The sequence below is a fragment of the Geotrypetes seraphini genome, chromosome 2 (genome assembly GCF_902459505.1).
Source record: "Geotrypetes seraphini chromosome 2, aGeoSer1.1, whole genome shotgun sequence".
Lineage (NCBI taxonomy): Eukaryota > Metazoa > Chordata > Amphibia > Gymnophiona > Dermophiidae > Geotrypetes > Geotrypetes seraphini.
The window spans coordinates 95539232-95563667 of NC_047085.1; the positions used below are offsets into that span (position 1 = coordinate 95539232).

Here is a 24436-nt window from a genome sequence, read left to right on the forward strand (position 1 = left end):
TATCTATCTAAACCTCTGGTGAGGAAAGCTGTCCCAGTCAGGGTTAAGGAAAGGGGAGGAGCTGACAGGCAGAATGGACCTAAAGCAGGAGTGAAAGCCAGCCTGCAGCATAAAACAGAAACAGCTGAGCACACAGGGAGCACTCAGGAACTGGGAGAGAGGGGCATGCCTCACAGAGCAGAGAGGGGAAGGCTAGGAGCTCTCTCTTACTGCCCAGGGCTAGGGAACTCCCTGTCCCACAGCTCTTCCAACCTAACAAATTGTTGCTTCCTAGTCAGAGGCTCATTGGAAGAAAAAAGCTTCCTGAGCAGGGCTGGCCAGCTGCTGCCTCTAAGGAGAATCTGTACCCAGCTTCAGATAGCAGGGAATCCCTGGTGGAGATAGAGGTAGAGATTTCTGAGGGAAATGAGATGGATTGCAGCCCTGAAGCCTGGGACCTTCTGTCTGATTACAACATGAGTCAGTGAGGTACTGAATGGGGGGAAGGGAATGAAAGTTTGTTTGGAACAAAAAGGCTAATGTACTTTAAAGCCACAGTTCTGTCCTTAGGCAGGACTGTATAAGGTATGAGTGTGAGGAGTGGGTAAAAGACAAAAGTAAAGTAAAACCCCTGTATGCAAGCCTAGTATAAAGAGTGGGGGAAAGGTGAATGCTAATTAGCCTTTAAAAAGGGAGAAGAAAAGTCTAGAGGGAATTCAGTGACCTGACCTTGCACAGCCCTGATAAGGGGAACTTTGGGTGGGACCTTTAGGCCATTAAACAAAGTGTGGATGGTTCCCAGCCTCTACCTCATAATCAGAAGGGTAGTGGGGGAAATTATACTTCAGATGGGTCAGATGGGGAGAACTTCCTGAAGCAACCGCAGGCACAATATAGCAAGTTTTAAAGGAAAAGTTTTGGTTTATTTTTATTCCTGAATGCAGCGTGGACTTGCTCTGAAGGAGAATTATTGTTTATGTAAAATCTTTTCCAAGCCTAATCAGCCGATGTGGCTGCCTGAGACTCAGTGCCATTGAACTGGGTAATAAAACGTGAACTATCCATTATTAGTGGAGTTTCTTTTCTGCTGTGGTTTCCCAGCGTGGCGCTTCAAGTAGTGCTCAGACTTGCGCCTGGGGCGGGAGCCGGGTTGCCAGCGTCACAATATATATACGCTCTATTCAAAACACACATTAATATTTAAAAGTATGATAGCCCAATTATATATTTTTATTGATTCATTCTAGGAGGAGTAGAGATAAGGTGATTATAATCTTAAGAGATTAATTATCAAAGCTTTATGTAAGGGGGCAGGGTTAATTGCCTAGAAATTAACTGGCGGAGGGTGAAATGCACAGCCGAAAGTTTGCCTAGGGCATCCGTTATGTTTGCACTGTCCCAGAAATTAAAGATACAATATACTGCACAGATGTTGGTGTTAATGTAAAATCTATGTTAATGAGTGAAAATAATGTAAAATAGCTCTTTACTTTTAACTGCAGTGAATAATAAGGTATGTAACATATTTAATGCAGATCCGTTAATACAAAAATCTTTACTATACCTCCAGGAGGTACAGTTAACTTGCAGAATTTAAAGCTTAAGTTATGCTTACTCATGTCAATGACATGCATTAAACACTGCATTGAAATGTGTTAATAGACGGTGTTGATACACTTTAGTACACTGGACATTTTGCACTCCCTAACGTTATATGCTTCAATCCTGGTCTTTCCAATTCTGAACAATGTATACATTTCAAGTTAAAAATAATCTGTGATCTTCAATTACTGATTCTTCTTTCTGTGCATGTACCCCAATGTCTGTAATAACCTAATTAAAATTAACATATGAAAATAGTCATGCCACTAGATAACTACTATATCTAAATACATAACTAGTTATTGTCATGAATTTGATCCAAATCAATAAGTTAGTAGAATAATCACAGGCACATACAATACAACACCCTAAGTCAGTGTTTTTCAACCTTTTTACACCCGTGGACCGGCAGAAATAAAAGAATTATTTTGTAGACCGGCAAACTACTAGGACTAAAATTTAAAAACCCCGTTTTTGCTCCTTCTCCACGAGCTCGGTCACTTCAGTAACTATAGAAAAATAGACAAATATAGTGCAAAATATAGACAGCAGATATAAATTCTCAAAACTGACACGTTTTGATCACTAAATTGAAAATAAAATAATTTTTCTTACCTTTGCTGTCTGGTGATTTCATGAGTCTCTGGTTGTGTTTCCTTCTGTCTGTGTATCCTTTCTTTCATTTCTTTCTTTCTGCACTCAGGCCCAAGAATTGTCCCTTTCTATTCCTTCCCTCTTTTCTTCCTATGTCCTTACTGCCCCCAGTGCCTCCTTCCCATGTCTTTAGTGCCCCCAGTGCCTTCTTCCCATGTGCTTAGTGCCCCTTCCTGTCTTTAGTGCCCCCAGTGCCTTCTTCCCATGCGCTTAGTGCCCCTTCCTGTCTTTAGTGCCCCCAGTGCCTCCTTCCCATGTCTTTAGTGCTCCCAGTGCCTCCTTCCCATGTCCTTAATGCCCCTTTCTGTCTTTAGTGTCCCCAGTGCCTCCTTCCCATGTCCTTAGTGCCCCTTCCTGTCTTTAGTGCCCCCAGTGCCTCCTTCCTATGTCCCTCTCACTTCCTTCCACACTTTGTCCCACCCCCCACCCCCGAAGCCAGCCTGCCTGCCTGTCTACCTCTCTCCCTCCCTCCCTGGCCAAAGCAAGCCTGCTTGCATGCCTACCTCCTTCCCTCCCTGTTGCGCAAAAAAAAAAAAGCCTCCCTCCTTCCTTGCCCCGGGTCGGCTGCTATCTTACCGCCCTGCTGCTGCTACTGCTAAAGCCGACACGAAATCTTCTTTCCGACGTCAATTCTGACATCGGAGAGGACGTTCTGGGCCAGCCAGGCAGGGTTTGTCTGGTCCAGAACGTCCTCTCTGACGACAGGATTGACGTCGGAAAGAAGACTTCCTGTCGGCTTTAGCAGCAGCAGCAGGGCGATAAGATAGCAGCTGATCCGGGGAAAGGAAGGAGGGAGGCTTTTTTTTTTTTTTTGCGCGACAGGTAGGGACAGGAAATGATCGCCTGTCCCGTTGTCCCTGAGCACAGCTGTCCTGAAGCTGTCTGTGTGGACAACGGGACAGGAGGTCTGAAAACAGGACCTATGGTCACCTTAATCTTGCCGGCCCTGCGCGGACTGGCAGAAATTTCCTGCGGACTGGCAGTTGAAGAACAGTGCCTTAAATGACCTAATCCTGAACTTTTTAACACCATGTTCCCTCTAAGCTGAGCAGGTGTCCTCCAGCTGCATTGCTACCACTAGGGGGTGGAATATTTTCAGTCGCTAAGGACAGGTATGTTCCCTGGAGTCCTGCAGAACTTGCCTGTCCCTCACAATTGAAAAATGTGACAGTAAAACAGCACCCTCTATTGGTGAGACTGTGGGTGGAGGACTCCTGCTCAGCTTAGAGGGAACAGTGCGAGTACAAACCCACCTGTTCAATAAATTTATCTGATCCTTCAATTCTGCTTAACACCTACCACGCTTTGCACATCCCTTCCCCCCACCCCTTTTCTCCCCGTCACCTGTCTGTCTATCTACCCCTCCAAAATCTAACTGATGTTACCTCGCTGTCCTTATAGCTCCTCTTGTTGTATACTGTCTTGAACTGAAAAGGTATAACGGGATATAAATAAAGCTATTATTATTATATTACATTTGTGGACTCATGGTATCCATTTTAACATGGAAGTTCACTCTAGCAATGGCAAAAAAATGGTAAGAGTGAGAATAATGGCAAGGCATGAGACCAAAAATTCAGCAAGGGTAGGCAAGTTGAAGCTAAAAAGATAGGAAATTAGTTGCCTATACAGTATGCTAATTGTGAAAGAAAAGGGGAGGAGGAAAAAGTGGTTGACAAAAGGGAAGGATAAGATGTAAAATGAAGAGAAGAGAGGTTGAGAAGGAAGAAAGTAAGGGAAAGATGAGTAAAGGGAAGGAGAGATGAAGTGATGGAAGGAGTCAAAACAAAGGGTGAAAAGGAAGTAACAAGACACATAGTAACATATAACATAGTAAATGATGGTAGATAAAGACCTGAATAGTCCATCCATTCTGCCTATTAGTTACACGTATTATAAATTCATGGTTAAATGAAATGGTCTTTTTATTTGATATTTCTGGGCCATAGACCATAAAATCCACCCGGTACTGTCCTTTGGTTGCAACTACTGGAATTGCTGTCGAAGCTTACTGCAGCCTATCCAACCATCTTGTTGTTTGCAGATACATACCATACATGCAATACAATTTCATGATTTTAATTGTCTTTTTTAAAAAAATTTATTTCTTCTGGGCCACAAACCTTAGAAGTCTACCCGGTACTGTCTTTAAGTTCCAACGACTAATTTTAGATGAACTGAGGAATCAAGATGGCATCGGGAACAGACTCCTGAGAGTGTGTCTGTTTGTCGGTGGTGTTTAACAACTTGCCCATATGCGAGTATGGGATAAAGGAAAGGAGCCCTTCGCCCTAACCCTCCGGCAGCTGTTTTGACTCCCAGTGCCTAATTCAGATGACAATCACAGCAGCCTTTGCTCTCTCGGGTGAATTTGCACTGCCTACCTTGGGGAAAAGCCCGATATGCTCGGGTGACCCTGGCCTGTGACTCGAATGGGCGACTTTGAGCCCGGAGCAATGGCTGGTCCCATCCCCAACTTGGAAGCACACTGGTGTCAGGAGGAACTGAGAGTTTGATCTCCCGTGGGGAAAACTTGGATCTCAGCAGAGGAGGGATCTCTTCTCTACCCCAGCTTCATTGGAAGAAGAAGTGGATGAAAATTTACAGCAGCTGCCCTAGCACCAGGGAAAAGGCGAGAGGTACTTCAGGAGGTAATATCATTAAATGTGGGGTGTTGGAGAAACCAGCAAAGATTGATATGGAGGCATTATGGTAAGCCATATAAGTTATGGACTCTAACCTGATTGTAAAACCGCTTAGATAACCTTGATAGGCGGTATATAAAATCCTAATAAACTTGAAACTTATCCTTTTCTACATTAAGTACTGATTACAGGACTATCTATTCTAAAGTAGAGCAACACGGAATGGCACTTAATGAAATGAAAGAAAAGTTGGAGAAGCAATTTTAGTTGGAGGTTGCTAAAATTTCCAGTAAAATGTTTTACTACATTTCAAAATAAGAATTTCCTATTTTTTGAACCTAAACTTAAACCTAAGAATTTATAGAATTAAGGGAAGGTGTAGGAACCATGACTAATGATGTGTAACTTGCCATATATCCGGCTGTAGGAATTGTAGAATTGTGCTGTTTTCCCTTTAATATATATGATTAACATGGATTTTATTTCCTGTGATTTCTCTCAATATTGTGGATGAAATATATGAGATGTTATTTCTCTTCTCTTTTTATTTAGCTTTATTTGGATGTATTATCTGATTCAAGTTGTATTATACTTGATTATAAATAGTAATAAGCTATAAATATATATATATATATATATATATATATATATATATATATATATATATTTATTTATTTTTATTTTTTAAGTTCCAACTACTGGAGTTGTAATTGAAGCTTACTCCAGCCTATTCAAACCATCTCCCCTGAAGAATTCAAACCATGAATGTTAGCTCATTCATATTCTAGTTGGAGATCCTTTGTGTTCATCCCATGCTTTTTTGAATTTCATCACCGTTTTCCTCTCCACTATAAAGTGTAGGACAAGGGGAGAAGATTGAGTGATACTTTAACAGCAATACTTGGATGATCATAAATGTTTTATGTTTCAGCTTGTGATGAAAAAAAAAACACCTCTCTTTCTCTTTACAGAATAATTTTAAAGCATATATCACTCATTTCCCTTCTCGAGGGGATTTTAAAAAAAATCTTATTAGGGCTTTTCTTATTTACTATAGCTATAATTGGAAAACTGTATGTGCAAACTAGTTTCCTTTTCCACTAATCTTCATAATGGCAGTTATTACATTTTCAAGTCATTTGTAAAGATCAGTAATTGGAAAACACTGTGTTTAAGTTAGTTAAATTAGGTCTGCTCCTATTCAGCATCATAAGTCAGAGAGTACTGTACATTCACAAAGAATGTCCCTGCTTAAACCGCCTGCTGCCCTAGTACCTAACGTCTCCATTGACGAGGCATTAGGATTTTAGGCTGCCACGGGGGTTAGTGCGTGATGAAATGTTCGACACGCTAACCCCCGTAGCGCGCCTTGATAAAAGGAGCCCTAAATGTTGAGCCCACAGCTCTTTAATTTGTGGAGCTGATATGGAAAATAAAATAGTGCCATTTTCAGAAGTTAGTTCCTTGATAATAATCACACAATTTTCCCTTATTTATAAAACATTGCTTTCTTCCATACCTAGAGAAGAGTAGACCACATGTCCAAGGCTAACAGCAACAAATGGCATCTTAAATTTAATTCTGTTCAGTTCAATTATCCAAATGTATAACAAAGAATGGAATTTTGTACAATAAAAGAATACAGTATGTGAATGTTATGGTATATAATAACTCATATAAAGAATGACACTCGTATAGTATCATACATTTTGACATAACCTAAGCAATAGTCATAGAAACGCTACTGTACATTTTAGTCATGACGTTTGGAACAAGGTTTGGATTCTTTTTTATAGTGTTTTCATCATGAGACACTCCACAGTTTAGTTCCAGACCACATACAGTGGTTTATTTACAGTGTGTGGAATGAGCTTATAGAATCACAGGGCTTTGTTCTTTAGAATCACTTGCTGTGATGGAGAAGTTTGGTTTGAAGATATTTTATAATGTTCTTGTCCAGATCCTTGTAACGGAGAAGGCAGGGGGGTTTCTGGAGTGGCTATAGTAGAAAAAATATATATAAAGAAAGCATTATTAATTACAATATCCGTAGAGGGAAAAATGTCTACAGATAATATAGTATTCTGGCTACAAAATTTTAATGTTCCATTACATATTTTCTTATCTTACCACTTGGAAATAAAATTCATAAAAATAGTGGTAGTACCTTGCTTCTAATAGGCACACAGAGGCCTAAAACAATTTGTTCTTCAAGTCTCAGGTTCTTTATGAGATGTTTCATGTGCATGTTTTTATTTATATTATGTCTATTAGTGTCTGCACACTATTGCACACATAGGCCCTGATTCTGTATAGGACGCCCGGGAGAGGTGTCCTATACAGAATCGGGCCTACACTAAACCCCAATTCTGTAACCGGCGTCCATGTTACAGACGCCGGTTAGAGAATCGGGTTAGATTAGACAGGGCCGCTACACTTATCGCGGCAAGGGATATTTATAGCGGCCGCCTGTCCGATCACCGGCAGGAGGATGTCCAACTCCTCCTGCCGAACCCCGGACCCCCCTTCCCCCCCAAACTCATAATCGCTGGCAGGAGGATGCCCAACTCCTCCTGCCGGAAAGCCGGACCCCCCATGCTAACGACCCCCCTCCCCCAACTAACTTTTAAATGTTGGTCGGCTGGACGGGTCTAGCTGCCTTCCAGCCGACAGGCCCGCCTCGTGGAAATGAGACGGGCCCGCCCCTTCCCAGCCCATCCCCGCTAAATCTAAGGCCTGATTGGCCCAGGCTCTAGAAGCCTGGACCAATCATGCCTTAGGCATAGCGGGTCCGCCCATCCCCACTAATCCTAAGGCCTGATTGGCCCAGGCTAGGCAGGAGGAGTTGGACATCCTCCTGCCGGTGATGGGACAGGCGGTAGCGGCCGCTATACTTATTGCAGCAGGGAGATCTGTTGCCGCAATAAGTATAGCGGCCGCGTCTACTTACAATGTAGACCAGCATTTTGCTGGCCTACATTTTAAGCATCTCTTCCTCTACTAGGGAGACGCGTAGGGCCGCCTAGGTTCGCCTAAGGCTCTTAGGCGAGCTTAGGCATCTTGCGGGCCTCTCTAGGCTCCTGGAGGCACCTTCAATATAGGCAGCCTGCCTAGGGAGCATTTTTTAAAAAAACGTGCATCCCAATTGGTTGATTAGAGAGCTGTAGGACGCCTACAGCTGCCTAAAATCAGGACGGCACTTTTCAGAATCAGGGCCTCAGTGCACGTTATTTTGCAACAGTGTGTACAATAGAGCAATATTGTGTACAATTAGGGCCTGATTCTGCAAACGTACATTCCAATGGTAGGCAGTGGTAGGCGTACTACCACCCTCTCTCAGCCAATCAGGATACACTTTTTTTTCTTTTAAATGGGGAAGAACATATGTTCCACATCTACAGAGACGTGTAGGGATAATTAAGCATGTTCAAGGTGGGGCATGGGTGTGGTTTTGCGCGGAAGTGACTTTGGACATGCTTAATCATCCCTACGCATCTCCACAGATGCACAACAGATGCCTTAAATGTAGACCTGCAAAATGCCTACATTTAAGGCGTCTATTCAACAAGGTAGACGTGATTCTCTTTAGGATGCCGATGCATGATTAACACACGGTCAGCGGCTGCCTCTTAGGCTTCCACTGAGATCGGAGGCCCCCCTCTTAGACGACCACCAAGATCAGCATCCTGAAGAGAATCAGGCCCTTAGGGGACAAGAAAAGCCAATGGTCCATCTAGCCCACCAATGGTCCATCTAGCCCACCAATGGTCCATCTAGCCAAGTATCCTGTTTCCAATAGTGGTCAATCCAGGACACAAGTACCTAGCAGAAACCCAAATAACATCAATATTTCATGCTACTGACACCAGAGCAAGCAGTGGCTTCTCTCAAGCAGACTATGGACTTTTCCTCCAGAAACTTGTCCAAACCATTAAATCCATACACACGAAAAGGGAAATTTTATAAAAGATACCTAAAGATAATTAGGCACCTAACCTAATTAGTGTATTGATTATTGAGAGCTTCTATACTGCAACCAATGACAGGAGTCAATTCAGAGCGGTCTACATGAGCCTCTGAAAAGATGCTACAATACATGAGCTTCTGTAAAGGTGTTATGATATATTAGCTTCTGTAGAGATGTTACCATAAGGAGTTTTGAGGTGTTACAATATATGGACTCTATACTGAAATACATGTTGCTCTATGATGGTGTTACAGAGTTATTAATACCGGCATGATTATGCCATAATCCATCATCGTACTTACATGCACATGTTTATACCAAATCAATTGTCCTATGTTCTGTATTAGGTTTACTATCGCAGCTAAATACTCTATAGGGCTCATAATCAAAAAAGAATAATGTCCAAAAACCGGTCTAAGTCGGCACTTGGACGAACATTTCTCAAAAACGTCCAAGTGTCATAATAAAACCGGGTTTTGGACGTATTTCTAAACGACCTAGGCCTTCATAGTGCCGCTCAATGTCCAAAGCTAAACGGGGCATTTCAGGAGGCGTGTTGAGGGCGGAAGTTGGGCAGGACGTGGGCCGGCTTAGACTTAGTCGTACAGCATGTATAAACGAAAGTTTAACAACAGAGCCTAGACGAAGCTTGGACGATGTGACGTAGACCATATAAAACATGGTTGTCACAAAAACCCACCTAAACTCACCAGATAAGCACTGAAAACACATATCACAGACCCCCACACACTACCCCAGTGATTACCAACCCCCCCCACCTCCATAAAAATTGTATTCACAACTTTAAATTTCAACCTCCAGACCAATCATCACCTAGCCACCTGGCATGGGAAAGCCTAGTCATCCAGCCCAGAGGCAGCTTAAGTCATCTTGGGGGTGGGTTAGGGACCCATAGAGAGGAGGGACCCATAAGCCCCTGTAATCACTGCATTGATACTGAAACATGTGCACTGCCCTATACACCCCCAAAACCCTTTTTTACTGGCATATAAGTGGCTCCTGCAGCCATAAGGGCTATTGGGGTGGTAGATAAGTGGATCTAGGGAATTCTGGAGGTGGTTTGGGGTGCTCACCGTCACCTATAAGGGAGCTGTAGTGAGAAGAAGCCATGGCACCCTTTTTGTGAAGTTCACAGCAGTGCCCTGTAAGGTACCCCCACTATTTAGGTGGCATGTCTGGGTGTGCAGTCCAAGGTTGGACGGAAATGTGGTATAAAGATAGACGATTTAGTGGCTTGGACGATCAGATTGGCAGGACGTATAATTAGATGATTTTCTAAAGTAAAAAAAAGTTGGATGTATCTTTCGAAAATGTGTCATGGGCTCTTTTTAACTTTGGACGACTTGCGAGATGGGCGTAAACGGACTTAGACGTTCCTTTCGATTATGCTCCTCCACGCACTTTTTTTTTTCCACACACCTCTTAAGGAGGTTGTCCATTTCAACTAAATATAATCTATTTACATGCATCTTTGAAAGTTCTAGTTTCCTCTTTCTGTCAACTTCATAATTTTAGTTAAAGTAGTTTGAGAAAAGGATAGTCTTTATCCCTTTCTTGAATAAGCTTATAATTGAAAAATAAATAATGGGGTGATAGGTGCCTGTCTTAGGCATGATTCTACATAATATAGGCACCTATTTTAAGGCGCCCAACTCCAAAATAGGTGTGTTTAGGGGCAGAGAAGGACTTAGCTGGCATTAGGCATGATTCTCTAAAGTACTTGGGTGCATATAATGACTTTTAAAACCCTGGCCTACATTTTAGGTGACCAGGTTTTAATTAGGCACAATTCTGCATTGGGTGCTTAAGTGTGATTGACATGAAATAGGTGCCTAACTTTAGGCACCTACCTTTTTAGGCACCCAATTATAGAATCTGTCCCTAACTACTGTTACCACAAGTTCTAGAGTTTAACTATTCATTGAGTGAAAAAAGATTTCCTCCTAATTGGTTTAAAAGTATTTCCACAAATTTAATTGAGTGTCCCCTGGTCTTTGAAATTTTTGAAAGAGTGAAAAATTGATTCACTTTTACCTGTTTTACATCACTCAGGATTTTATAATCCTCAATCATATCCCCCTCACCCTCAAATGTCTATTTTCCAAGCTGAAAAGCCCTAACCTCTTTAACCTTTCCTCATACAAGAAGAGTTCCATCCCTTTATCATTTTGGTCACTCTTCTTTGAACTTTTTCTAATTTCACTAATAGGGCTCATTTTCAAAAATGGCATAAAGTGGCATTTGCACATTTTGTTTGCTAAAATATCCAAATTGCCATTTTTGAAACATATTTTTAGATGGTTTTCTATGTTGTTTCTCTGCAGTGCGCCAAACATCAAGGGGTCAGACTTATGATTTGGCTGCTTTTCTGCAATTATGGAACATAATAACAAATAACTGAAAAAAGGTGGCCAAACTGACCAGACGACCACTGGAGGCATGAAGACATGACCCCCCCCCCCCTTACTACCTCAGTGGTCAATAACCCCTTACCACCTGACAAAGATTTGAATGAAACAGTACATACCAGCCTGCATGACAGCTTCAGATGTTATAGCTACTCTTATTAGAGTAGCAAATGGGTTCCTGGAATAGCCTGATGGTCAGTGCAGTGCAGTACAGAGATAGGGATCCAGGCCCATATCCTACTCTGACTAGTACACTCTAACATGGTGGAAAGTATGAGACTTCCAAAACCCAACCCAAACCTATTTGTATTGACAAATAGGTGACAACTGCAGGCATAAGGGCTATTGAGATGGTATACAGTTGGGTACTGTAGATTTTGGGTGATTTTTGGAGGGCTCACCATACAAAGTAAGGGGATTATGGTGAGATTTGTACCTTGGACCTTTTATGTGACATTCATTGCTGTTCCCCCTAGGTTGTAGACAATATGTACAATGAAACCTTCCGCCCAATGTGCGGCAGTAGCCAAAAAACCAAACAAGATGCTAGAAATTATTTTTAAAAGGGATGGTTAACAAGACTAAGAATGTTATAATGCCTCTGTATCGCTCCATGGTGCAACCTCACCTGGAGTATTGTGCTCGAGAAAGATATAGTGAAACTAGAAAAGGGTCAAAGAAGAGAGACCAAGGTGATAAAGAAGATGGAACTCCTCTCCTATGAGGAAAGACTACAAAGGTTAGGGCTCTTCAACTTGGAATCCTGAGTGGTGTAAAACGGGCACAAGTTGATTTATTTTTTACTCCGTCAAAAGTTACAAAGACTAGGGGACACCTGATGAAGTTACAGAGAAATACTTTTAAAACCAATAGGAGGAAATATTTTTTTCACTCAGAGAATAGTTAAGCTCTGGAACACATTGCCAGAGGTTGTGGTAAGAATGAATAGCGTAGCTGGTTTTAAGAAAAGTTTAGATAATTTCCTTGAGGAAAAGTCTATAATCTGATATTGAGACAAACATGGGAGAAGCCACTGCTTGCCCTGGATTGGTAGCATGGAATGCTGCTTCTCTTTGGGTTTTTGCTAGATACTAGTGACCTGGATTGGCTACCTTGAGGACAGGCTACTGGGCTAGATGGACCATTGGTCTGACCCATTAAGGCTATTCTTATGTTGCCCCGCTGCTCTGCTGGAATGTCTGCATGGCCAGTCTGCTAAGAATGCTGACCCCTCTTAAGTCCTAATGGCTGGTTTTTGTGCATTTTTCATTTGGGCAGGGAATGACTGTAGAAGTATTTTCCAGTTAGCACATGCACATTAGTGCGTGCTAATTGGATAACACAGATTTAATGGAGATAAGTGCTTCTGCATTATTATTTTGCAAGTCCCACACACGAATAGAAAAATTAGTGCAGGACCTGCAAAAATAAAAATGTAAAATGCCCTGTTGTAGGGATGCAATTGAAATGAACTTAGCTGTGGGGAAGTCCCACTTTTGTACACACTAATCCCATTTCTTAGTGCATCTTAATAAAAGACACCCTAAGTGACATATATGTCAAGTTTGTAGAATAACGCCTAACACCTGCACATATAACTGCCAATTTATGCCACCAATTGCATGCAAAAATGCAGCTATTCTATAAACTTGGCACATAAATTGACACCTCATAGAATTGCTTTAAATGATAAACATCGCCATTGATAGAAAGTGCTACGACCGTTTGCTGTAGTATAAAATAGCTCCATGATACTTATTGAATTAGAAAAGAATAAGACATTTAGGAATTGTTTGTAGTAGAGGCTGACCAAATTCCGGCTTTGATCTCAGCTTCGGTACCAAAACCACCCCGAAATCAATGTTCGGCGTTGTTTTGGTTTCGGCTGAAAATGTCTCTGCATTTTCAGCTGGAACCAAAAATGCTATACAGTCCCTATGCCAGGCAATTCCAGTTCTCAAGAGCTGGAGCCAGGTCAGGTTTTCAAGATATCCACAATGAATATGTATGAGATGGATTTGCATGCACTGACTCCTTGAGATGCAAATCCATCTCATGCATATTTATTGTGGATATCCTGAAAACCTGACTTGGCTCTGGCTCTCGAGGACCGGAATTGCCTACCCCTGCCCTATGCCAACCAATCTGCTGGTTGCACCCCCACCTCCCCTGCAAACATGCTGGCAGCATGCCCTTTTGCAGACATGTCTGCTGTCAGCAGACCCTCTCTCGGACACTCACCTCCAGCAGCGGCCCTACTCCTGGACATCCTAACTGGTAGTGAGCCCTTCCCTTGACACCTTCTACCAGCGTCAAGCCCGTCCCAGTCCCCTGCTGGTGATTGGCACCCTCCTGGGCCTAGCTTTACATTGGTGGGGTAGGGGGAGCAGGAGCAATCCACTCACTCCCCCACAGGCCCATGTCCTCCTTCAAAATGGCTGCCAAGACTTCTAACCTGTCCTTACATTAGAGGAGTTTCATCCTCTTATTCATTTTTTCTTTCCCTTCTTTGAACCTTTTCTAATTCCACTATCCCCCTCTTTTACTAAGATGCACTAACCAATTAGCGCTTGCTAATTGAATTAGCGTGTGCTAAACGCTAATGTGTCCATAGACTAACATGCATGCGTTAGCGTTTAGCGTGTGCTAAATCAATTAGTGCACGCTAATCGGTTAATGCACCTTAGTAAAAGAGGGCCTATGTCTTTCCTTGCTACTTTGGCCCTCAAAGCACAGTTTGTTCCATCTTGTTTCTTACGTTTACAGATCAGCTACTACTACAGAGTGTTATTTAAATGAAGCTAGTCTTTGCCATGACCAGTGATCTAAACGCCTATTGGGACTGTTATCTGACAATGCTGATAATCAAAACCCTACTTTTCAAAAAATTTATCCAGATATCTTAACCCAACCCTTCCCCCTCCTCCTAGATAAATTCTCCCCCAAAACCTCCACTTAAATAATCTCTTCCTCCCCAAAACACCAACCAAGTATTCAGATCCCTGAAATGTAACGTAATCTTATTTGTACTCTAACTGTAATCTATTTGTTATATCACACAGTAACATACAGTCAATTTAATATCCAATTTGCAAGTTCTTCCAGAATTAATCCAGGTACCTCTCCTCCCTTGTAACCAAAAAAAATACAAAAACCCCCAAACTGTTGTAACTTCACTGGAAATGTCCAGTTAGCTCTTTTGAAATCCGCCTTGAACTGCAAGGTATAGGCGGAATAGAAGTCCCTAATGTAATGTAATGTAATGATAACGGCAGCATTTTCACATATTTTTATGGATGCTGATTTAGGTGGGGGTTAACTGAAACAGGTCCATTTCTGATTTAACAGATTATTCAGAGCAGTGATGTATTAAAACCATGGTGCTTTTAGAATATATCTTGTTTCTTAAAGCAGATGTTTCTCTTCTTAGTCTTACAGTTAAGCTTTTTGGAACTTGCCATCCTTGGATTTCTTTCTTTTAAAAGGCTCTGGAGATCCTTGTGAAAACCCTTGATGATTGGTTCTCTTTCTTTTTACAGCTTTTCTAATCATTGACAATATTGATCCTGCCTGCTCTTTGTTGTTCTTTATTTAGAAAGACCATAGTGACATGGCCCCTGACATCTTAGGTAAAGATTTTGTAGTACTTTTCAAAAGCATTATTGCTTTTCTGAAGAAACAACCTATTACATTATCTGGTCCCACGCTGTCTATGAAGCCCCTTGATATATCAAACATCCATATCTAGCCTATGGTATATAACAATTTTTATATGCTTTCACTGCTAGTATTAAAATAGATCTATCAGCTAGCATACATGAAGTCGCTTACATTCCACATTTACACACATAACTTAAGCATTCTATAAGTAGCCCATGTAAATGTTGGCCCTGTTTTTTCTTATTTCCTGTGCTTTGCAACTGCATAATGCTACAGTGAGATCAATTTCTTCCAGGTGATCTTTGGTAGATGTCTTATATTTTATGCTTTTCACTGACTGCTGTCATACTGTAATTGCACCTTGTATCTTTACAACACACCAAACAATTTTTTTTAAATCTTTTTATTTATCATATTTCAATTATTTATCAAGCATTTACATCTTGTACAGAAAAGATTGTTGCAGTCACATAATTTCTCAAAAGAAAAAATATTTAAAGAAACATCATTGACTAATCATTCTCAAGTCCACATTTTGAGATCCAAGATTACATTAAAGCAGAAACTTAAAGAAGAAAAACAAATCATCTGATACCTGGGTCGAGAGATCACTAATCTTTTTTAAGAGCTCAAACTACGTTCTCCTTCAAGGCCGTTTCAGGGATAGAAAAACTGTTAGATTAGAAGGTTCAAAAAACACATACTTCATTGATCAAAACTTTACAATGCATTTATGAGGGCTGTTCAAAAAGTATCAGACCTTTATTCATAAAAAATACTTGTATTCAGATACAACAATCTTATACTAATCTTCAAAGTAGTCCCCTTGGGCTGTCACACACTTTTTCCAACGGTTCTGCCACTGTCAGAAGCAACGCCGGAATACATCTTTTGAGGTTGCTCGCAACTGGTCCGTCGCATTCTACATCATGTCTTCTCTGGACTGAAATCTGGTCCCTATCAAGGGCATTTTCACCTTGGGGAAAAGCCAGAAGTCGGGAGAGTGGGGAGCCTGAGGAATCACAGGTGTGTTGTGTTTGGCCAGGAAACTGTATCAAATGTGAAAAATGGGCAGGTGTATTATCGTGATGGAGCTGCCAATTGCCCTCTGCCCACAGGTCTGACCGTTTGCATCTCACAGCGTTACAAAGGTAACACAGAACCTCTTTGTCGTACCCCTTGGTGATTTGACAATCCTGCATCACCAGGGTCCTCATTTGGTCAATGACGATCTCATTTCTGGATGTTAAGGGCCTACCAGAACATGCTTCACTCTCCATAGATGTGTGGCCATCTCTGAAGCGGTTGTACCACTCCTTTATCTGTGTCCTTTATTACTTTGTCCCTGAAGGCCTGTGTGAATCTTGTAGATCGTTTCCACTTGGGAATCGCCAAACTTTACACAAAATTTAATGCAGTAGCGTTGTTCAACTTTTTCTGTCATTTTGTCAAAAATGAAAATCGGACAGCGCTCACTTACACTTCCTCACTCATCGGTGGTCTGCCGGCAACTGACAACTTCTATAGACAGGAAAAAATTCAAGCATGCACATTAGGTTCACCTACATACGTGCACCAAACCACGCCTCCCTAGCTTTATTTGTTTTCGCATGAAAAATTAATGTCTAATACTTTTTGAACAGCTCTTGTACATGGGTATCTCAAATAAAAAGTCCCTCCTATTAAAGTGACTCCAGATTTCCAAAGGATGAACTGACACCTCTGCTTTTTGTGTATCACGGGATACATTGGGAAATATTTGAATCTTAAGCCCTAAAAAATCCTTATGTCTGTTCTTAAAGAACATTTTCAAGATCCACATTTATATGGTAAAAGTGCCACTGATGCCAATAATGTTGAGAGTTTGGCTGCCTCTTTATCAGAGGTCTCCAAATTGGTTGAAATATCTAACTGTTCTTCATCTTGATTTTGATTAGGAGTTTGCTGATCTTGTTGACTTCTAATCGGCAGATAATAAGCCTGTGTAAAAGGAGGAATTGAATCTTCTGGTACCAACAAAACTTCCAAGAAATATCTTTTCAGCATTTCCCTAGGCGTTACTGTGAACACTTGTGGGAAATTCAAAAATCATAAATTGTTGTTCCGATGATTATTTTCTAAAGTTTCTTCTTTCCTCCTCAAATTCATAGTCTCTTGGATTTGAAATATAGTCTCCAAATTGGTTGAAATATCTAACTGTTCTTCATCTTGATTTTGATTAGGAGTTTGCTGATCTTGTTGACTTCTAATCGGCAGATAATAAACCTGTGAAAAAGGAGGAATTGAATCTTCTGGTACCAACAAAACTTCCAAGAAATATCTTTTCAGCATTTCCCTAGGCGTTACTGTGAACACTTGTGGGAAATTCAAAAATCATAAATTGTTGTTCCGATGATTATTTTCTAAAGTTTCTTCTTTCCTCCTCAAATTCATAGTCTCTTGGATTTGAAATATAGTCTCCAAATTGGTTGAAATATCTAACTGTTCTTCATCTTGATTTTGATTAGGAGTTTGCTGATCTTGTTGATTTCTAATCGGCAGATAATAAACCTGTGAAAAAGGAGGAATTGAATCTTCTGGTACCAACAAAACTTCCAAGAAATATCTTTTCAGCATTTCCCTAGGCGTTACTGTGGACACTTGTGGGAAATTCAAAAATCATAAATTGTTGTTCCGATGATTATTTTCTAAAGTTTCTTCTTTCCTCCTCAAATTCATAGTCTCTTGGATTTGAAATATAGTCTCCAAATTGGTTGAAATATCTAACTGTTCTTCATCTTGATTTTGATTAGGAGTTTGCTGATCTTGTTGACTTCTAATCGGCAGATAATAAACCTGTGAAAAAGGAGGAATTGAATCTTCTGGTACCAACAAAACTTCCAAGAAATATCTTTTCAGCATTTCCCTAGGCGTTACTGTGAACACTTGTGGGAAATTCAAAAATCATAAATTGTTGTTCCGATGATTATTTTCTAAAGTTTCTTCTTTCCTCCTCAAATTCATAGTCTCTTGGATTTGAAATATAGTCTCCAAATTGGTTGAAATATCTAACTGTTCTTCATCTTGATTTTGATTAGGAGTTTGCTGATCTTGTTGATTTCTAATCGGCAGATAATAAACCTGTGAAAAAGGAGGAATTGAATCTTCTGGTACCAACAAAACTTCCAAGAAATATCTTTTCAGCATTTCCCTAGGCGTTACTGTGGACACTTGTGGGAAATTCAAAAATCATAAATTGTTGTTCCGATGATTATTTTCTAAAGTTTCTTCTTTCCTCCTCAAATTCATAGTCTCTTGGATTTGAGGAATCTCTTTCAGATCTTTATCGGGTTTTTTTCTATCTGAGACTTTGAAGAACCTATTTCAAGTTTAAGTCCTTTCATTTTTTTTTCCTTTTGTTCATTAAGTCTTCCCTCCAAAGACTGAATTTGAGGGCTTATAGATTTACCTAAATTCGCTACTAGATCCCACAATGAATCTAGAGTCACTTCTGGGGGGTTTAGTAAAGGAAACTGGTTGTAAGTGCACAGTTAAAAGTTGCTTCCATTATAATTTTGCTCCTATTTAAAAGTTGGAATAATGCAGAGTCTTTCACTAGACCCTCCTGACCACATGGAGAGTCCAAATCCAAATCCACTGACTCCGTGGGATCTCTTTATCCCCATCCTATTCCTGCAAGCTGTGTCCCTGTCCCATTCCTGCAAGTTCTGTTCTCATCTGAACAAGCTGGAACACGTTAATATCATAGTCTGCATATGAGTGTTTAGCATTTACAACAATGACTCTAATTCGTACTGATCTTTGTGTCTTTGATTCTCATATCTTCATTACCCCCGCCCCCTTTCTCATCTCCTGTGTTTTCATGCCCTCTATCAACCCTTTCACCTTTCTTCTATCCTTTGGTGGTTTGTAAACATGTAACTCCTATCCCTAATGTATTTTAGTATTTTGTTGTTGCTTTTGTAACCTCCACTTCTATTGTAGTAGTATTGTAAACCGCTTAATCTATATATATATAAAATCGGAGGTATGTATGTGTGTATGTATGTATGTGTGTATTTGTGTGTGTGTGTGTATGTGCCGCGATCACGCAAAAATGGCTTGACCGATTTGAACGAAACTTGGTATGCAGATCCCTCACTACCTGGGATGATATGTTCTGGGGTTTTCGCGGCCCACCTGCACACGTGGGCGGAGCTACAAACAGAAAATCAGATTTCACCCATTCATGTCATTGGCAAAAATGTAAAAAGCTGCCAACGCAAAAACGTCTTGCCCGATTTGAACGAAACTTGGTATGCAGATCCCTCACTACCTGGGGTGATATGTTCTGGGGGTCTCGCGGCCCTCCTGCACACGTGGGCGGAGCTACAAACAGAAAATCAGATTTCACCCATTCATGTCAATGGAAAAATTGTAAAAAGCTGCCAACGCAAAAACGGCTTGCCCGATTTGAACGAAACTTGCAACACATCTTCCTTTTCAGTTTAAGAGCTTGCAAATTCCAGTGAGACTTGCATTCTCTATCACAATCAACAAATCACAGGGACAGACTATTATATACTGTGGAGTGGATTTAAGATCCCCCTGTTTTTCCCATGGTCAACTCTATGTTGCTTGCTCAAGGGTGGGTTCACCCAAGAATTTATATGTTCTTGCTCCTGGAGTTGAAACTAAAAATGTTGTTTATAATCAAGTTTTGTGTTAGTTGTATTGTATTCATTTTGTCAAATATTTCACATTATAATTTGAATATTGTACTTTTTATAAAGCTGTAAAAAAATAAATTCATTCACCACTATAAAGTATCTTTATTTGAATCCATTTACAGTGTTATTGCTATAATTAAATACCTGTGCAACACCGGGGCATCAGCTAGTACTTACATATTAGCGGTACGTCAAATGTAATAAATCCAATCCAATAAGAGTTTGAGGCTTATGCGGTTAAGGCAGAGTATACAGGGATGGGACAGGGATATTTAGATCCCACAGGTATGGGGACAAATTTGTTCCTGTGTCATTTTCTAGTAGTGCCCATATGCATGACTTAACATTTAGGCGCACCTAGTGAAAACAAGGCCTAAACACCTGCGCCTAAATTGTGTACAGATTGGGCATAGTCTATAACAGTGTGTTTAACTTGTAGGAACTCCCACAATCCACACACGCTCCTCCCCCAGCCATGCCCCTTTCTGATATTAGCACACTAAAATTTCGGCGCACCACTTTATGGTGCCAATTTGCATCAGATGTTAATTGCCAATTATTGGTGCTGATTAGCTTGTTAAAACAATTACGCTGCACGCACAAATCTATGCTGCACACTGCTTTGCACACAAAACTTGGGTCACACAGTAAAATATCTGGGCCTAAGCTTGTAATTACAGAATAGCGCCCAAGCATGCTGCTGCCATTTACACCGATAAGCATGCACTTAATTGCATGAATTTCTGTCAATATTCTATAAGCACGTAAATGACACTTAAACTTAAGTGACCTATATAGAATGGGGGGGGGTTAGTATAGTTTACTATAAAAGAGAGTGATACACTCATCCCTAAGTCCCTTAGCAGGGAAACAACATAGCAGTGGGACAAGTAGTCACCTACTAAGTGGTGCTTTACAGTATCTGTGCACAGTTACGAAAGATTAAAACCACTTATCATATCCCTTGGAAACAGAATATTGTGCATTAATTTTAGCTTCTAACTCCCAAACCTCTTCTGTAGAAAACACAGCCTTAACTTCTGTTCTGATTTTGATTTTTCACATGTTGAAGTCATAAACAATTTGTGGCAGTACAGGTTTATAGATATTGTAAATGTCATGATTCAGGCAGCACACAAGACTTTTATGGTTCTATAATGCCTCTTTTGCATCATAAAGTGGTGCAGGAGGCAATATACTGATCTTCTTTAATGTTATTCCATATAAGCTGGTATTGTATTTCTACCAGTTCTTTGTAAATCTAATGAACTAGCCTTCCACTTAGTCTCTTCATAGTGCCAGACTAGAGTCAAGCTCAACAGGGTCTTCTTTCCCCGCTAATTCCAAGCCTGTACCCTTGACTGTGGTTTTGATAGATAGTAGGCAGGGATCATGGAAATCTCATTCATCTATTCATGTGCTTCACTAATTACATGATGAGGCATTTGGCTACCTTAATAGGAGTCATAGTTACTCCTGCTGTTTACCCTCTTCATTGAATTTCTTCACTTTGACATTCAGAGCACTTGGCAGAAAACACTCGTTACAGGCTTTGTTTAATTAAATAGTTGGATTCCCCCGGTCTGCACCAGTTCTAAGTCAGCTGTTAGATGTTGAGCCAGGACGCCAGCCCATCTGCCACCCCCACCCTGGGATGGATGGAAGTGAGGCGGGGAGAGGCATCCGCTGTTGCTGGGGTGGTCCACGGGAAGGGCCTGGCTCACAAAATGTGCTTCATGTCTATATACCCTGCTGTTTTGGAAATTCAAAGAGATGGTGTCTGGAAATCATTTGATACCGCACAGGCTGATTATATTAACACCACCTTTAATCAGGGATTGGATTCAACTTGAATTACATTTACTTATAAGAATTGTAGGGATTTCTGGCACTGGTTAAGCAAATTTCATTTCACAATATGGTACTGTGAATGCTATATAATCCTGGGGGAGGGCAGAGCCCTGAATGGCATTGATCAAGTGGCCCGTGCATCTTTCCTCTTTAGGGAGATGACTTGTAGGAACTTTTGGGTGTGGGGACAGGGATGGGGAAGTTTGGAGGAATAGCAGCGTTTTTTTGCATATAAAATGTATTTTTGTTTTTGGTTGACATGAGTGGGCACGCTTGAATTTTTTCTTTATTTACTGTTGGCAATACATCTTTTCTGTCATGACTCCACAAACCTGGAACTCTCTTCCTAATCATTTAAGAGAAGAGCGCTTTCTGGATAGATTTAAAAATAATCTAAAATGCTTTCTTTTTAGAGATGCCTTTGATATTTAAGCTTTTTAAGTCAGGATCTCAATTGCTACTCACATCTTCGCTTTTCCGCAGAGTTCCTTCCCTTCTTGTATTTCCTGCCTTTTTATCTTTCATCTATTTCTCTATTCCTCCTCTCTTATTTCTATTTATCTCTCTCTATACTCGTGCTTCTTCTCTTCTTACCCATCCTGATGTTTTTTCCCTGTACTGTCTTTCTTTCCTTTCCATTTTTGCATTTCTTACCCTCCTTTCCCATTGGGTGCTGTAAGTCCTGTATGTCTTTTGTAAGTCTGCCAGTTGGTTTCCTTTGAATATTGTAAACATTTTTAAATTATGTTAATCGCTTAGAATTTTAATTAAACAATCAATCAAATTTTAAATAAAACTTGAAAACTTGAAACTAATAATGGAGCTCTATGGGGGCTGGATAGTTTGGATGAGTGTGTATCCAGGGGTGGGGCTGGTTGCCCGGAGGTACGAAATAAGGTATTGTATGACAAGGTATATTACTTTTTTCTGCTCCTGGGTATTTGGTCACTCCATATAATATCTTGGAACGTTTCCAGTATTACATCACCGGTGAAACAGACAAAAATATTGATCCAATTAAAACACCATCATGACCACACTAAAAAAAATGTTGTGTTATTGTAAATTTAAATATTACCATAACTAAGAATTGGCAGGGGTCCAGATATATTTCTCATTTGAAAGGCACGTAGGGTGCCTTACATACTCTACTAACAGAAATAGCGGATAATAATAATAATAATTTATTTCTTATATACCGCTATACCGTGAAGTTCGAAGCAGTTTACAATAAAGATACTTTTAGTCAGTACATGGGATGCAAGTGGTTTACATTAAAGATTCATTTTGTCAGTACATGGGATACAAGTGGGTTACAGTAAAGGTATATTTTGTCAGTACATGGGATGTGAGTGGGTTACAATACAAGTGTTTTACTATCAAGGTGCATTTTGTCAGTGTAAGGGATACAGGTGGGTTACCATAAAGATACATTTAGTCAGTACATGGGTTACAATAAAGATACATTGTGTCAGTACATGAGATTCAAGGTGGAAAGTATAATTAGCTTCGGGCCTTGGAATTAGGGGGCAAGGTGGAAGGGTCATGGCGAGGAAGAGTTGGGTATGGGAATTTAGAATTTGTTAAACAGTCGAGTTTTCAGGGATTTTCTAAAGTCTGCGTATGTAGTGGCCTCAAGTATGGGCTTACCAAGCCATGTGTTCAGCCTAGCTGCCTGGAATGATAACATTCTATCTAGAAACTTTTTGTATTGGTAAGATTTCAAGGAGGGGTAATTAAATATGTTTGTTCTGCGAGTGCTCTTGTTGGACTCGTTGGGGGAGAACTGGGAGATTAGGTAAGCTGGAAGAATCCCAAAGACAGCTTTGTAGCAAAAACAAGCAAACTTGAAGAGGACTCTGGATTCTGCGGGTAGCCAGTGGAGTTTCTGATAATAAGGGGAAATGTGTTCCCATTTTTTTAAACCGTGGATTAGTCGGATCGCAGTGTTCTGAATTAATCTCAGCTTGTTGAGGTTCTTTTTATAAGCTCCTAAGTATATGATGTTACAGTAATCTAGGGTGCTTAAGATGGATGATTGTACTAGTAACGGAAGGACTTTTCATCAAAGAATTTTTTAATAGTGCGAAGTTTCCAGAGGACCGAAATACATTTTTTAAACAGTAGGTTTGTGTGGTTTTCCAGGGTTAGGTGTTTGTCAAGTGTTACCCCCAGAATCTTTATGGTTTGGTCAATTTTGTATTCTCGGCTCTGTAGGTGAATTGAATTTTCTTTTATTTTTTCGTTGGGTGATGCCAGGAAGAATTTGGTTTTTTCTGTGTTGAGTTTCAGTTTGAAGGCCATCATCCAGCGCTCTATTTGATTTAGGATGTTGGTTAAGGAGTTGGAGAATTGTGACGTTAGAGCGGTTAGCGGAATCACTACAGTAATGTCATCTGCGTAGATGTAGAAGGTGAGCCCTAGGCTTTGTAGCAGGTTTCCTAATGAGCTGAGGTAGATATTAAAGAGGGTTGGGGATAGGGGGAACCCTGAGGTAATCCGCAGTTGTTATTCCAGCTATGGGAAAGTTTGCCATCTTTGAATACCTGGTAGGATCTGTTCCTGAGGAATCCCTGGAACCAATTGTGAGCGTAGCCTGTGATGCCTGTGGTTTCTAGGCAGTTCAAAAGAATGGTGTGATCTACTAGGTCAAAGGCGCTACTTAGGTCCAGTTGTAGGATCATGGCGCTGGTACCTTGGGTGAGGAGGGCGTGAAGGCGGTTAAGTAGTGAGGCCATGATTGTTTTGGTGCTGTGACCAGGTCTGAAGCCTGACTGGTTGTTATGCAGTAAGTTGAATTTGTCTAAATATGAGTTTAGTTCAGCATTTACTATCCCTTCCATTATTTTTACTGCGAGAGGGATGTTTGCAATAGGTCTGAAATTGGTTAGGTTGTTGGGTGGTTCTTTATTTTTCTTTTTAATGGGTGTTATTACAATT

At 40.6% G+C, this 24436-nt stretch overlaps 1 protein-coding gene across 8 annotated transcripts in view; it reads right to left on the bottom strand.

Annotated features, from left to right (window-relative positions):
- Positions 1-6348: 6348 nt before the first annotated feature.
- The window catches only part of HNF4G (hepatocyte nuclear factor 4 gamma), a 162189-nt gene continuing 144101 nt past the window's right edge, over positions 6349-24436 (bottom strand). For 6 of the 8 annotated variants that reach the window (XM_033933469.1, XM_033933471.1, XM_033933467.1 and 3 more), the window contains exon 10: positions 6349-6879. In XM_033933469.1, the coding sequence (XP_033789360.1) occupies positions 6761-6879 (119 nt within the window). In that variant the 3' untranslated portion in view covers positions 6349-6760. The remainder of the gene's footprint in view (positions 6880-24436) is intronic. The other 2 variants (XM_033933465.1, XM_033933466.1) reach the window with 1 other exon arrangement.